The sequence below is a fragment of the Parasteatoda tepidariorum genome, chromosome 7 (genome assembly GCF_043381705.1).
Source record: "Parasteatoda tepidariorum isolate YZ-2023 chromosome 7, CAS_Ptep_4.0, whole genome shotgun sequence".
NCBI lineage: Eukaryota > Metazoa > Arthropoda > Arachnida > Araneae > Theridiidae > Parasteatoda > Parasteatoda tepidariorum.
Genome location: NC_092210.1, coordinates 31120321 through 31133288, shown reverse-complemented (window position 1 = coordinate 31133288; position 12968 = coordinate 31120321). Strand labels below are relative to the sequence as shown.

The window sequence follows — 12968 nt, the reverse complement described above, 5'->3', positions numbered from 1 at the left end:
CATACGCTTAAAAATAAATCATATAATTTTTTTATATGATTAATGCATAAAGTGTTGAGCATAATTTGTATGTATTAAATAGATTTTCTGTTCAAAATTAATTTTTATGATTTAAAGTAACTTTAAAGAAAGGAAAAGAAAACTTTTCCCTAGCATTTCTATATCTTCTAGCTCATTCTTAATCAAAATCTGCCTCTTCAGACTTGATAATTTCATGAGCATTGACGTGAATTAATTAGCATGATTAAATCCACGTAACAAATTAACGAGAGTATTGAGGTAAGCTTTGATTAAAAAAAAGCAAGGCAAATTTAAAACAAAGATTGCAACTCTTAAAAAAAACAATAAATAAAGACTTATTTTCACGGGAAACTGCAAGGCTAGTCATTAAATCACAATAACAAAATCTAATAAGCGATTGCCTTCACTTCTGTTCAGGAAATTCTCAAACCTTCAACTTGACTTTCCCATTTCAACTTACTCCATTAAATAAATTCAATTTCTATTGCTTTTAAAACCCCAAACTAGATATCAATAAAAACCGTAACTGAAGACACGGATCTAAAGGTAATAATCCAGTAAACTGACGAAAAGAGAAGTAAATACATCCATGAGAACTGGGTGAAGACACTGAATGATATAACCTTTCATTGCTTTAAATATGTTGCCATCATAGGACGTCATTAATAACGAGATAGTCTATTGCTACTTTGAATTTGTTTCATTGAAACTTCCCGTTTGGTAAAAATTGTTGTTATAAATGTCTGTGATTACTGGCTAGAAGCCCATTCCGAAAGTATTAGAATAGTAAAAATGAACTCCAAGTTGATGTATCTAGCTTGCTTATGTGCTTTTCTAGGGTTCCCGTCATGTAACACTCTTGATGGTAAGTCCCTGTTTATGCTTCAAAGATTCATATTAATTTGAATCTTATGCTTTATCAAAATTTTGTGATTAAACAAAATCTATTTTTTGAAAGAGTACTTATGAGTAAAACGAAAACTTAATTAAATCGTATCGTTAATCAAAATGTATTGATTCATGGAACTCTGGTGGTTAATCAATATCTGCTAAGTTTAACCTGATTATTGTATCAACTTTTATGGATGTGAAAATTCTTAAATTTTAAAGTTATTAATAAACATTTAGAAACCAAAAATAATAAGTAAATAAAATCATGTTTTTAATGTTACTTATGTACTATAAATGTTAGCTCTAAAAATATTGATTTACATTTAGCTATAAAATTTAAAAACGTAAGAATTATTGGGTTGAATTATTGGTTTTGGGTATCACCTCTACGGTATTTAATTAAGGTGTAGGATTTAAACCACACTGTTGCTTTATGTTAACATAAATTTATTTTATTTTGTCCAAATAGCTTTGTTGAAATTGTCTCTAGACACTCGCTATTATACCAGACAACAGCAAGATGGTTTATTTTCGCTCAAGTTAGTCAAATCACCTGGTGATGAAACCTTTCCAACTAATGAAGCCTTCTTAAAAGTTAACATAATTATTTTTTACAGTTTATTCATATACTGAACTGCAATAATGCATATATTTTTAATTCCTGTTGTTTCATCATAGTTTCTTTTTTTTATCCTTTCTTTCTTTAACTGGTAATGTGATGTCAGAAAAACACTTACCCTAATATTTGTCTTAGCAGAAATCTCAGTGCTCACATCATTGATCAACTTGAATCCAAGATTCTATTTGCGAATATATAGCGTCTATTGCAATAGGAATCGGTATATAAATATCAATGTAACTTCAACTTCAATATCAATTTCTCTCAATTTGAATTTAACTATATTTTTATCCAGATAGCGAAAAAGATACAATAGCATGAAGAAGTTCAGAACATAATCATGGATAAGTAAGAAATTCTCGAACAGTTTATCCTTATTTTAGCTAGTCGTTTTATTCTAGGGAAAAGAAACATTATATCTCCTACCCTTGCACACTGTAAAACAAATTTACGATAGTTGACTTAAGCATATTAAAAAATATTCAGATAATTTATAGCGTTTTAATCTATGTTTACTTTTAAATTAATGTTATTCATCATTTTTAGATATTTTCCAAGAAGTGCATGGACAGAAAACAGAGAAAGATCTTCGCCAACATTTATTCAGGAACTATGACAAACTTGTTAGACCTGTTAAAAACTCGAATGAAAAGATCACTGTTTCTCTTGGAATTTCACCTATTCATCTAAGAGATTTCGTAAGTATTTTGTTATTAACTTCAAAATAATAAAATACTAAACTCTAATTTTAGAATTTTTAAGGGAAATCAGCTCACAGTTTCTAATACTGTCATTTAATTACACTGCAACTACACTGTTATTTAAGCTTCTTTTCAAGCATATTAAAAAGCCGAGCTAAAGTATTTCATATTACAAATTCTACCATGTAAATGATAGACGTTATTTTAGTTAAGCAGAAAGATTATAAAAAATTGAACCATCATTTTTTAACTTAGGATTTCTGAATTATGATGTAATGTGAACTTATATTATTAGTGGTAATATTGTTAACAGTAAAAGAATATCAGAGTCAAATTACGGTGAATAGAACCGGTCAGTACTTTTCACTGTAAAATCCAATTTTACCGTCAGCTTTTTATGAGCAAAATATTTGATCTATCTTCTGGGATAATATATCCCGAATAAATAAGCAAATCACAATATTTTAAAAATTACTTAATTTTATTCTCATGGTGAAGAAACTGTGTTCAATATTTAAATATTCACTCGATATAAGTTTAAAATGTACTCAAAAGTATCATTTATCATATAATCAAAGGTATCGTTTATCAAAATACACTCAAATTTATCATTAACAGTTCCACATATCATGGCAATGATCTACTCAAAAGTATCATTTATCATATTTCCTTGTCAAACGCATAACAAAAATGATATTTTCTAAAAAATTAAGCACCAAATAATTTTATTTATTTTTTTCCTTCAGGATGAAAAACACCAAGTTATTGTGTTGGAGACATTTACGAGGATGGTAAGTTTTATCAACATGTATGACTAATTTTCACAAAAAGAAGCTTAAATTTATTAAATTCTTTGATGTTCATTATTTAAACATTTACGTTGATTGGACTAAATATCCTCTCCTCATTATTTTCAGAACTTATATATTTAGTACACTAAATTCTGTAACGTTTAAGAATGAAAGGAGATATAAATACATATATGCATATTTTGATAAGAGTGCGAAAACAATAGGAAAAATAAATTATTTAATTTTTGTCTTGCACAAAAGTATGTCATAAATAAGCTCCATGATTTTATATTTTGTGACATTCGAAAACTTCAAAAAAAAATTTAATTCTTTGAAGAATTATTTTTAAAATCTGGTAATAAAAATCGAAGGTATTTAAACCATTCATTAGATAATTTTATTGTTTGTATGATAATTATTTATCGAAAATTCTTGTTTTCAAGATTATAGCATTTATTACCAAACATTTTGTTAAAAATAAAAACTTAAACTTAAACATAACTGTACAAATGGTTTTTATGTCAAGCCTTAAGGTATCGTGATAAAATTACCAAATTTTACCTCATTTACCAATTTTATCATACATTAAAAAACCCTATTTTATTGTTAATTTTACAAAAATCTTTACCAAAGCATATCGGTAAAAATGACCAAGCTTTTTGGTGTTGCCATAGATCTAGAATTACTATTAATTTTACCATATTCTTGTAATTTTGACTATATTTTTTTTCTCAATGTTGGTGGTTTTTTTTATCTTTTCTGTTAAACTTTCAAGATGATTATTTTAAAAAGAAAAACAAGGAGCAAAAGAAGCATTTATTCATTCCATTAACATTAGAAATAATAAAATCGTTTTATAATACTATATTTTTTTCAAAAAATGATTTTAAAAGCTCAATGTTTTGAAAACAGTTATTTATATCTTTTTTTAAAATTTAAACAATTTGAATAATTTATATCGTTCAGTTAACTAAGAATAATGATGTACTAGCTGATGCATGCTGTTAAAAAAATGCTATATGAAGTTTATCTACTAGTTCAGTACCACAAGATCAAGCCTGTAGAGCAGGCAAACGATAAAAGAAAAATAGTTCGCAGTGTTCATTTGAATATTTGAAATTTGTAATGATTTTTTCTTACTCGAAAGTCTCTCTTCATTTTGTATAATTTCCATTTAATTTAATTCCCATTCCACTTTAAAATATGCAGTGGATAGCATTTTCAAGTTTTACTATTTAACAAATAAGTCAGATTTAAAAAATAAAAATCAAGTTATAGTTGTAAAACGAAAATATAAATCAAATAGAATGACGAAATTATGGCAACAACTTTCTACCATGAGGACAATCTAATAGCTAGCAATAAGATAAACGAATCAAAATTTTAAAAAGAAAAAAAAACAAGTAAAGACCGTGAAAGGCCCAACTTAACAAAAAAATTCTAAAATCCTATTTCCTGCTTAATCCTTTCTATTGCGAAATCCTATTTTCTTTCATTGGTTGCATATATCTATAATGATGAGCTCTTGCTCTATTACGATGAGCTGATCACCACAGAATTAGATAGCAGATAAGTAATAATTTTTTTTATTTTGTTTGTCTTCGCGAAAATGAGACGTTACTCCAATCTCTTAACATGCTCAAAGATTTCAAAGGTTATTTTTTCTTTGTTTTCTCTTCTCCAACTTGAATAAAAAATTTTAAAGTATTTTATTTAAGCTATGATACTTTGTTCAATATAAGAAAATGAAATACAAATAAGTCAGTGTTTTAGTCCATTTAAATCCCATGATTTTTATGATTAGATACAGAGTAACGTCGGTTCAAGTTTAATCATCTAGTTTTAGAAAAAAGCAATAAAAAAAATTTTTAAAAAAAATATCGGAGAAACAACAGGAATTTTTAACGCATGATAGCAATAAAAGCACGAGACGTAATAAAATCATTTAAACACTCTCAAGTACTAAATGCTTGCAATAAGTGAATTTAGACAGAATATATGCATTGTAATTTAGAAAATGTGAAATATAAATAAGCACACTTTTAATTCTGTGTTACAGTTCCTTTAAAGCCCATGACTCTTATGATTAGATAAAGAGTAACGTCGAAGTTTTATCCTATCCTATCAATAAAAGCACGAGACACAATGAAATCATTTGAGTACTTGCCAGTGACGACATTGTAGGTAAATAGTGGAATTTGTCGATTCAGAAGCCAATTAGGTTCAACACACACACAGAGGGAGTTAGAAATAATTGAATTTAGACAGAATATATACATTGTTAAAAAGTTTCGAGCGTCTTGAACCATAAAATTTTCCACAACATTAATAAGACGCTAGTGTGAACCATAATTAATTTGAAAAATTTTTCAGAAAGTACAATTTGATAATAAACGATAATTGTCTAAAGGGAAAAATAATAATTTTGTTTGTAATTGATTTTATGCTATTTATACTCATATTTTCAGAATTGGACAGATGATTACTTAAAATGGGATCCGTCTCGTTTTGAAAATCTGTCAGTACTTAGACTACCATCTACAGAAGTATGGAGACCAGATATTGCCGTTTATGGATCGTAAGTGGATTCATTGATTTTATTTCTATTTTTGAACTATAATTATTCCTGTACTGAATAATACTTTTTTATTTAATAGACCAGAGCAGTCCGTTATGGCCCCTGTGCCTTTTACCAATGTGCTGTTGTATAATTCTGGAACAGTTCTTTGGGTGCCGATGTTTACAATCCGAAGCCGCTGCCCATTGCTTAAAGCTAGTAAGAAAATAGTAACGTGCAACATTCAGTTTGGATCATGGACATACGATGAAAATACTCAAGATGTAGCACTCTTTAGTGACAAGGTAATATCTATTTAATTTAAATTCAAAGGAAGCAAATTTTTTTATTGTGTTTCCTAAAAAATATTTCTTCTTGCGATGTACAGTATGCCTATAATTAAAGTTGATCTCCGTGAGCTGCCTTTGACAGAAAGAAGGATTTTATGAAAAATAAATAAATCATGGCATAATGAAATGATACTATGCAAAGTTTGTGGTGTAATATCTTATCAAAAATTATGTTAAATAACCTTAACAATTGTGGGAGAAAACACTTTATTTTTGGTTATTACACTAAATCGAGAGTTCATATATAATTTAAAGAATGATATTTAAATCTAAATACTTAAAATTGAACAAACTTGCACGAAACTCTCGCGCTTTCACACCACACGAGAATTATTTCTACGTTCGAAAAGCACCAATGTTGGCTTGCTTGCTGTTGTCTTCTATGCTGAACTATGCATCAAGAGAAGCAAAAATTTGTCATTAAGGTATGTATGCTTTTAGATGTGTTATAAGAATAATTATATATTAATTTTTAATTCTCTGGGAACCGTAATTTTTTTACAGTTTTTATTATTTTCTTATTATCGTTGTTAAACAGCTGACCCGATTTGGATGTTACGACTATCAATGTTCAAAATCCGAAGACTTGAAAATTTGAACCCTATCTAGAACACAAAGGACCACCAGGATCAACAATTGAGACAAACTAGAACTTTTTGATGGATCTAGCCCTCATTTGCATTATGTTTAGAGGAAAACCATGAAAACCTCCCTCCGTTAGCCTGACGGAAAGACGACTCTAACCCATGATCTGTCTACCACTGAGGATATCTTATACCAACTCTGTGGTCTGCGTGAGCAGATAGATATGCTAAAGCTTTTGCAATGTGATAGCTTTACCTAACGTATCACAAATATATACAAAAAACTTATATGAATAACAATTCGGCCTCTCAGATCCCCATATTTGAATCTTTGTGACTCAGAGCTACGGATCCGTCACATTTGACTTCGAAATTAACAATAGCGAAGCACGGCTCGCGTGCTTTATTCCCCAGCATATACTGTTTCCACAATTATACATGCAATTTCTTGTTTTTTTAATGGTAGTAGATTTAGTGAACATTATAGTGAGCATTTTTTCATTAAATGATGTTAGTTGTCATTAGTATGTATTGTTTGAAAGTTTTGATAAATGATTTAAAGGTGGTTTCTGTGCCTGAATTTGTTTCTGTGGCTAATAAAACTTTATTATGGATTTCCCAGCTTTTTTTATGAAATTTTACAGCATTGTTCGCAGGCTATCTAGAATGCCAACCTTGTACTTTTGGGCACTTTTACCGAAAAAGAATAATAGAATAACTGATTTAACATGCATCCCAAAATAATTTTCTCATCATATTCTTTGGTAATTTTTAATAAATAAATTACTTTTAAAGTTATTTTTTCCCTTTAAATTCTTAAATTGAACTAAAATAAACAAAGGTCTAACAATATTATCTTCTCATCTTATTAATGTATTCAATGAATGAAAAAGTTTACAGAATGTCAAGAATTTACTTGTATGTCACAAAATTATGAACTTACTCTTTATAATGTTGTTGTTTCTAATGCCCGTGGCCAATACCAGCAAGCCTACTTGGTGAAAGCAAACAAATTTGAGATGGAGGGTGTATTTCTTGTTTTTGAATTAGCGCCACCTATAGTCAAGAATACGACTTCAGCCACACACAAGTCACAGTCCGTTAAAAGGGAGGACCCATTCATACATCCATTGATTCCACCACAGATCTGTTGACCTCAATCAGAGAACAATAATTCGTCAATTCAGTATTCCTAGAGCCATAAATTGTTAATTAATCTGAAGAACTTTGCAACCAGACAAAGTTAACATGCACCAGTCACCATTTACTAAACGGGAAGTCTTCGGCTGGCGGGAATCGAGCTCACTACCTCTTGGATAAGGATACAATGCCCCACGAATCAGGCTATCCCGGCCTTTACAATGAAATGATAAATATTTAAAGAACAGTTTAAACTCTTAAAGATTGGATGACCACTTCAAACGTTTTTTAAAAAAATACGCACTTCAAATGCATTAATTCAGCTGTTTCATACAATGTTTTTTTGCAGGTTGATTTGTCTGATTTTGTTGATAACAATGCCAACTGGAAACTGATCGATGTTGTGTCAAATAGGGTAGCCAAATATTACCCTTGTTGCAAAGAAGCATACCCTGTGGTTAATTTTAACGTTACTTTAATGAGGAGGAGTAGAAGTGAGCTTCAATCAAACGGGGTTCTTGATGAGGAAGACGTGTCCATCAATTTACAAGATGTCGTTCCTTCTGATTTCTCAGAGGCTGATAAATTGCTAAGACGCTGAGTAAGTATTTCGATGATATAACTGTATTAAATTATTTTGCTCTGTTTTAAGGAACTAATAGTGTTTGATGCTGAAGGGATAAATAATAAATTTTTTTGCATAGTATGTATGCAATTAAATGATTTTAAAAAGACTGTTTTGAAATTAACTAATAATTTTGTTTTCATCAAAATCTATGTACATTTTTTGTATGAAATGAACAGCGTTAAACATACTACTTTCATAAAATTTGTGGAGGTTTTAGGAGTGGAAAATGGCATAGAAAATAAAATTACTTTCTCGTGTTTCTTTCGCCATTCGAGAAACTTTCACTTATTTTGCTATTTTTCTCCTTTTAGTTTGCTGTCTGTTTGTCTGCTTTTGCCATAAAGTGGCCAAATTTCGATTGACAATGAATTAATTACATTTGAAGTGCTTGATAAAAGATCTATTATTGTATTGTCATCGAATCTTGTATTGTCAAGAGCGAAGCTCTAGATAAAGTGAAATGAATTTAGTGTTTAGGGAAGTGATAAAATTTTTGTTAAAAAATTTTTTTTGGTTACACTATTATAATTTGCATCAAAAAATTACAGTAAAGTTACCGAAAGCAGTCTGTCCATCCAATTAAGGATAAAGTATACGGTTAACTACAATTCTTTACTTTTATAGGGGTGAAACTGTTTACAGCTGGTATGATTTTAAAAAGCCTTGAATACAGAACTATAAGACTTTCTAACCATTTATAACTATCATAGTTTTTAAACCATAGAAATGTTATTTCTCATGATATTGGCGTTCATTTATGATAGGCTTTTCGTAAGGTAATTGACATTGGAATTAAGTTCTGGTTTGGTAGTGTTTTTTCAAGCAAATTGCGGAGTGTAGCTTAATTAGTTTATGTTTGTGGTGCTGCATATCTATGCATAATAAGGTGATACGTATTCCTATAGTCCAGGGTCACAAATTGAGGTTTTCGGGTAGATGAAAATTCTGAATATGTTGAAGGAATGGAAAAAATATTGTGGTGTTAACAATTGGATTTGAATCTCAGTTCAACCGATAATGAGATTGACAAATAAGCTCTCTCGACTGCGGCATATTTCCGACGATGAGGAACTAAGTGGCTTTATATAGTATTCATCACACTCTTAAAACTATAAGATAGCAGGCATCCGCTTACGTGTTAGTCATTTGATGAAGGAAAATAAAAAATATTAAATCATAATCTTTAGAATATTTTTTAGTTTCAAGTTTTCGAAGAATGTGCACTTGATTCTCATTGGTTGTGGGCCTAGTTGGTGCGGATAAAATTCGGTTAGTTTTACCGTTGTGGTTCGAAATAGTCAATAAAGGGTTTGAATATTATCTTTTTTTATAGTTATGTGACTCTTTCGGTGAATATTGTAAAAAAATAATAATGAAATAGAAAAAATAACAATTTAGTCATCGTTTCCGAGAATTCTCTAACTGTGTATAGAAAAGAAAACGAGTTCAGGTAAACGTGATTAAAAATATCAAATTACGAGTTATTGTAACAAAAACAGCCTTCTTGAGTTCTACAAAGGACGTGTAAAGAATTTAGAAAGGACGCACGAATACGGGTAATATGAACAAAACTAAAATTATGCTAGTTATACTTATGCATAATTTATACATCTATATAACATAAAAACGTAATGTTCCAATATAGTATTCCATTGTTGTAGGTGCATTTTTATTGGACGGAAAATCACATGGTAGGATCCAGTTTTCTCACTTTGATTTACATATTGTTTTGGTTGTCATCAGCATAAAATTAAGAAAAGTTATAAAAGAATTATTTTCCTAAAAATATTTTAGTATCCTTAATTTTGGTAATAATAGCAATACTTAATAATACGAGTATAGATAAAAAGTTATTTACAGCAACTGTTATTACTACATTTTTGGTTCTGATTGTTTTCTAAATTAATAGTCTGAAACTAATTTATTTTTTCTTACTTTTTTCTTATTTTTTTGCGCAAATTACACTAATAATTATATAAATTACAGTTAAAGAGATTCGTTTAATGATTTAGAACTTAATGTTCAGCTTCATGCGCTATATGATACCTGAAAAACTTGTATTTAATATATCCGTCAGTTTGGTAAGCGAATCAACTCACCAAATCTGGTATAACAATATACTTTTAATTTTAAATGTTATTTAAAAAAATGATCACTTAGAAATATTTCTTATGTTCACTAATAGATCTTAATCATATAATAAGTGAAATATTTGGACGTGGGAGCACAATTATAAACAGTAGCAGGTGCATATATTTTAGTGCGTATATTTTGAGCGAATAATTTCAATTTTCGTACAAAATCTGTTTTCTGCTAAGAAAAAACAAATATTGCAAAGTAATCATCGGAGTTGGTAAACGTTAATAAATGAAATATGTTAGAACTTAGATTTTTTTTTTTTTTGAATAACAACTGTTTTCTCAAAAATATTCTTTTTGTTAAGAATTAACGAAATCAGTAAAATGTACTTACATTGACATTTTACTTCGGAAATTTTAAACTTTATTAATTTTATTGATTTGTTAATATTTAACTTTTGGAAATATCTTTCTATTAGTGTTTGAAGAAATTTACACAAATGAGGATGACACTGCAAATATATTCTTAAGATGTGAACATGGAAATTAGCTTTCGTAAACTTTAAATGGAGTTTTTTCAAAGTATTATTATTCTTAAATAAGCTAGAATTTACCCTTCCCGGTTTAGCATTATTGGTACAATTTCCATGCGATTGCATGTAGCCTTTTGTCTCGAATCCTTTTCCCGGATGTGTTGAAACAGTTAATGTTGAGTTCATAATGAAATAAATTTATTACGTGATAGCAAAAAATCGACTTGAAATTTCGAACTCAATAAAGTTTAATACAATTCAATCCTCCTAAGATTCAGCTTTAAATAGTAGCTGTAAATACGATTTTTATTTAGAAATAGGTTGCTTGGATTGCAAATCGGATAAAAGTGCTTGAATATACATATTTTTTCATAAAACATTAAATTAACTCTTTATTTATTTTTAAGTACTTGGCAAAAAATGACTAATTTTAATTTTTAGCATTTGTAGGATATTTTTACAATACGGAGCGTCAAAAAAATGGACCTCTATGAATAACTTTTGTGCTAATGATGGAATCCTCCCGTTCTATTACTCATTTTTAATGTTTCCAGGAGTAACTTTAAATATGCTAATTAATTAGTGCGGACGATATTTTAAATTGCGAAATCAAACACGAAAACATACTTTCTCTGAATAAACATACCTTTTCTGTTGACGGATTTGGATTTCTGATTCCCAAAATTTAGGATGTAGCCGCAATCTGGGAAATATGGTCTCTATAGTTTGATCAAAAGAGTGATCCAAAGTTTGGATCCCTTTATGTTGATTTTACTTTTTTGCGTATTTCGTCATGTCTCGAGAACTTTTTAAGGAAAATGAAAAATCTTTGAACACAATTATAAAATATGCTTATCCAGATATGCAGAAAAAAGTTGCCTGGCAAAAAATAAATTTTAATAAATATTTATTATTTTTTATTATCTTATTAAGTAATAGTTGAGAAACTTTGAATTGTATAGTATTTTGCTTCATTTTAATAAATGTAATTTACATGGCAAAATACAAAATTTGAACAAAATCAGTCAAACAGTTCCTGAAACATCAAATCATGAAAAAAAAACCTTTCTTAAAATTCAATTTTTATTCGATTCGATTCCCACCCATCCCCTCAAACCATTAAGATTGAGTCTTTGAACATAAAGATCTGATCATTTGACTGAATAATCAATGTGTGTGGTCCATTTTTTGTTGCGCATTGAACATTTACTTGAAATTATGTAAATAGTAATTTCTTAAAATATGTGATAAATTAAAGAAATAAGTTATTATATCAGAAGTCAAATTTGAATATGTTCTTTTACAGGGTAGCAAGATTTGATCAAATTTCTGACGCATCTTTTATTGATGGAGCTCCAATGTAATGAATGTAAAAGAAATTTTTGAAATAAAATTTTTATATTAAGGTTTAGATTATATTTTGTTGTTTTTACACGACATTATTTTCAAAAATGATTAGTTTTAGGGATACATTTCTTAAAACTCTAATATCAAATATGATAACTCAAGTTGAAGGTATGGAGCAAAAACAATGTTATTTCAGATTCACAAGTTTTTGGTGAAAGCTAAAGGAAATTTTAAAAAATAGAATTAATTCATATAGTTTTTCCAAACGCTTATTTACTACTTTCGTCTGAGGACAGATGCTATATTAGTCAAATATACATTTAAAAGTTTATTTAATTACTATCCTTTTATTCTGGAGGATTCAAATAAAATTCTCGATTTGAAATAAAATGTAATTCAGTAATAAATAATTTAAAGAATAATAAAGCTCTTGAGTTAATATACATACCTCACATACAATAAATTTAAAAAATCTACATTTTAAAATGTTATCTTCACATAAAAGTATAAAATTAATGAAAACTAGAAAGTTATATAAAAAATTGCCCGAGTTTAATTGCAATTGATTTATTTAAATGAAAATTATTTTTTCTCGAATTGCTAAGTTTGACTTTCAAAACCTTTTTGAAATTTCTTCATGTATAGGAATATGCTGTAGCTTTTTTTAACTGTTAAGAAGGCATGGCATTTAGAAGCAAATAATTTTTGACATATTGAATAGTAAAATT

The 12968-nt window shown here is 28.6% G+C and overlaps 1 protein-coding gene across 1 annotated transcript; it reads left to right on the top strand.

Moving 5' to 3' along the window:
• Positions 1–728: 728 nt before the first annotated feature.
• Positions 729–12304, top strand: LOC107457089 (neuronal acetylcholine receptor subunit alpha-9-I). The gene is made up of 7 exons (XM_016075149.2): positions 729–886; positions 2078–2229; positions 2979–3023; positions 5492–5601; positions 5681–5885; positions 8004–8255; positions 12200–12304. The coding sequence occupies exons 1-6, from the start codon at positions 814–816 to the stop codon at positions 8253–8255; spliced, it is 837 nt and encodes a 278-aa protein (XP_015930635.1). The 5' UTR covers positions 729–813; the 3' UTR covers positions 12200–12304.
• Positions 12305–12968: the final 664 nt, after the last annotated feature.

Coding starts and splice junctions, on each gene's coding strand:
- LOC107457089 (XM_016075149.2), top strand. CDS start 814: ATGAACTCCAAGTTGATGTATCTAGCTTGCTTATGTGCTTTTCTAGGG. Junction 887..2,077: donor GTCATGTAACACTCTTGATG/GTAAGTCCCTGT, acceptor CATCATTTTTAG/ATATTTTCCAAGAAGTGCAT. Junction 2,230..2,978: donor CTATTCATCTAAGAGATTTC/GTAAGTATTTTG, acceptor TTTTTCCTTCAG/GATGAAAAACACCAAGTTAT.